The following is a 985-nucleotide window of genomic DNA, read 5'->3' on the forward strand; positions in this document are numbered from 1 at the left end:
CGACCTCACTCTGGATCCTGTGAGATTTAATTTTATGCAACAACCTACCATGTGGTGCCTTGGCAAAGGCCTTGCCAAACTCCATGTAGACAACATCAACTGCACTGCCCTCATCTCCCTTCTTGGTTACCCCTTCAAAAAACTCAATCAAATTTGTGAGACACGATTATCCACTCACAAAGCCATGCTGACTGTCCCTAATCAGTCCTTGCGTCTCTAAATGCCTGTAGATCCTGTCACTCAGAATACCTTCTCACAACTTTCCCTCTACCAATGTGAGGCTCACCGGCCTGTAGTTCCAGGCTTTTCCCTGCACATGACCAAGGTGACCACATCATCCTCTCTCACTATCTGATCAATGGCTACTCATAAAGATTAATATTTTGGACCTTGTAACCTTTCCTGACCCTGTTTAACTCTGTGTTGTACAAAGCTCAGTACTGCTGCTGTAACTATGGTTACTTCCTCCCAGACTCTCTTTCCTCTCTCATTCAAAGCTTCCTGGTTTGAAGCTCTGAGTCTCGGAGGAGGAGACACAGTCTCCGTCCCTTCCAGCTCTCACATCTCGATGTAGCTGCGACTCGGAGATGGAGATGGGCGCCTCGTTACTGCTCTTTGGTGAGTCCTGCACCCGACCTCTGTGCAACATTGTCGTACGTCTGGTCTGTGTGGTATCTGAGTGGGTGAATGGCAGTGGGGAGAGTGGGAATGAACCCGGGAGGTGTCTGATCTCAGTTAGCTCCAGGGATTAACGCTAGTTTAGGATGGAGTGTGTTGGGGTGGATGGTGAGGGTGGAGATTTGCCTCTGCTGGATTCACTTTGAGTCACGTTGAGGGCAGTGATCCTGGAGTCCATTTGCTGGACAGTTTTGGGATTTCAGTGAGAGCTGCTGATCAGGATCCCCCCTGATCCCCTTGTTAAATCTGGAGTGGATCTCCAGTGTGTGTGTGAGAGAGAGAGATAGTGTGTGCGTGTGTGAGTGTG

The 985-nt window shown here is 49.2% G+C and overlaps 1 protein-coding gene across 1 annotated transcript in view; it reads left to right on the forward strand.

Annotated features, from left to right (window-relative positions):
• The first annotated feature begins 568 nt into the window (after positions 1-568).
• LOC144485347 (immunoglobulin superfamily member 1-like) overlaps positions 569-985 on the forward strand; it is a 48,876-nt gene continuing 48,459 nt past the window's right edge. Inside the window, exon 1 of the mRNA XM_078203545.1 lies at positions 569-618. Coding sequence (XP_078059671.1) covers positions 588-618 — 31 coding nt within the window. The 5' untranslated portion in view covers positions 569-587. The remainder of the gene's footprint in view (positions 619-985) is intronic.

The sequence above is a fragment of the Mustelus asterias genome, unplaced genomic scaffold, assembly GCF_964213995.1.
Source record: "Mustelus asterias unplaced genomic scaffold, sMusAst1.hap1.1 HAP1_SCAFFOLD_188, whole genome shotgun sequence".
NCBI classification, from domain to species: Eukaryota; Metazoa; Chordata; class Chondrichthyes; order Carcharhiniformes; family Triakidae; genus Mustelus; species Mustelus asterias.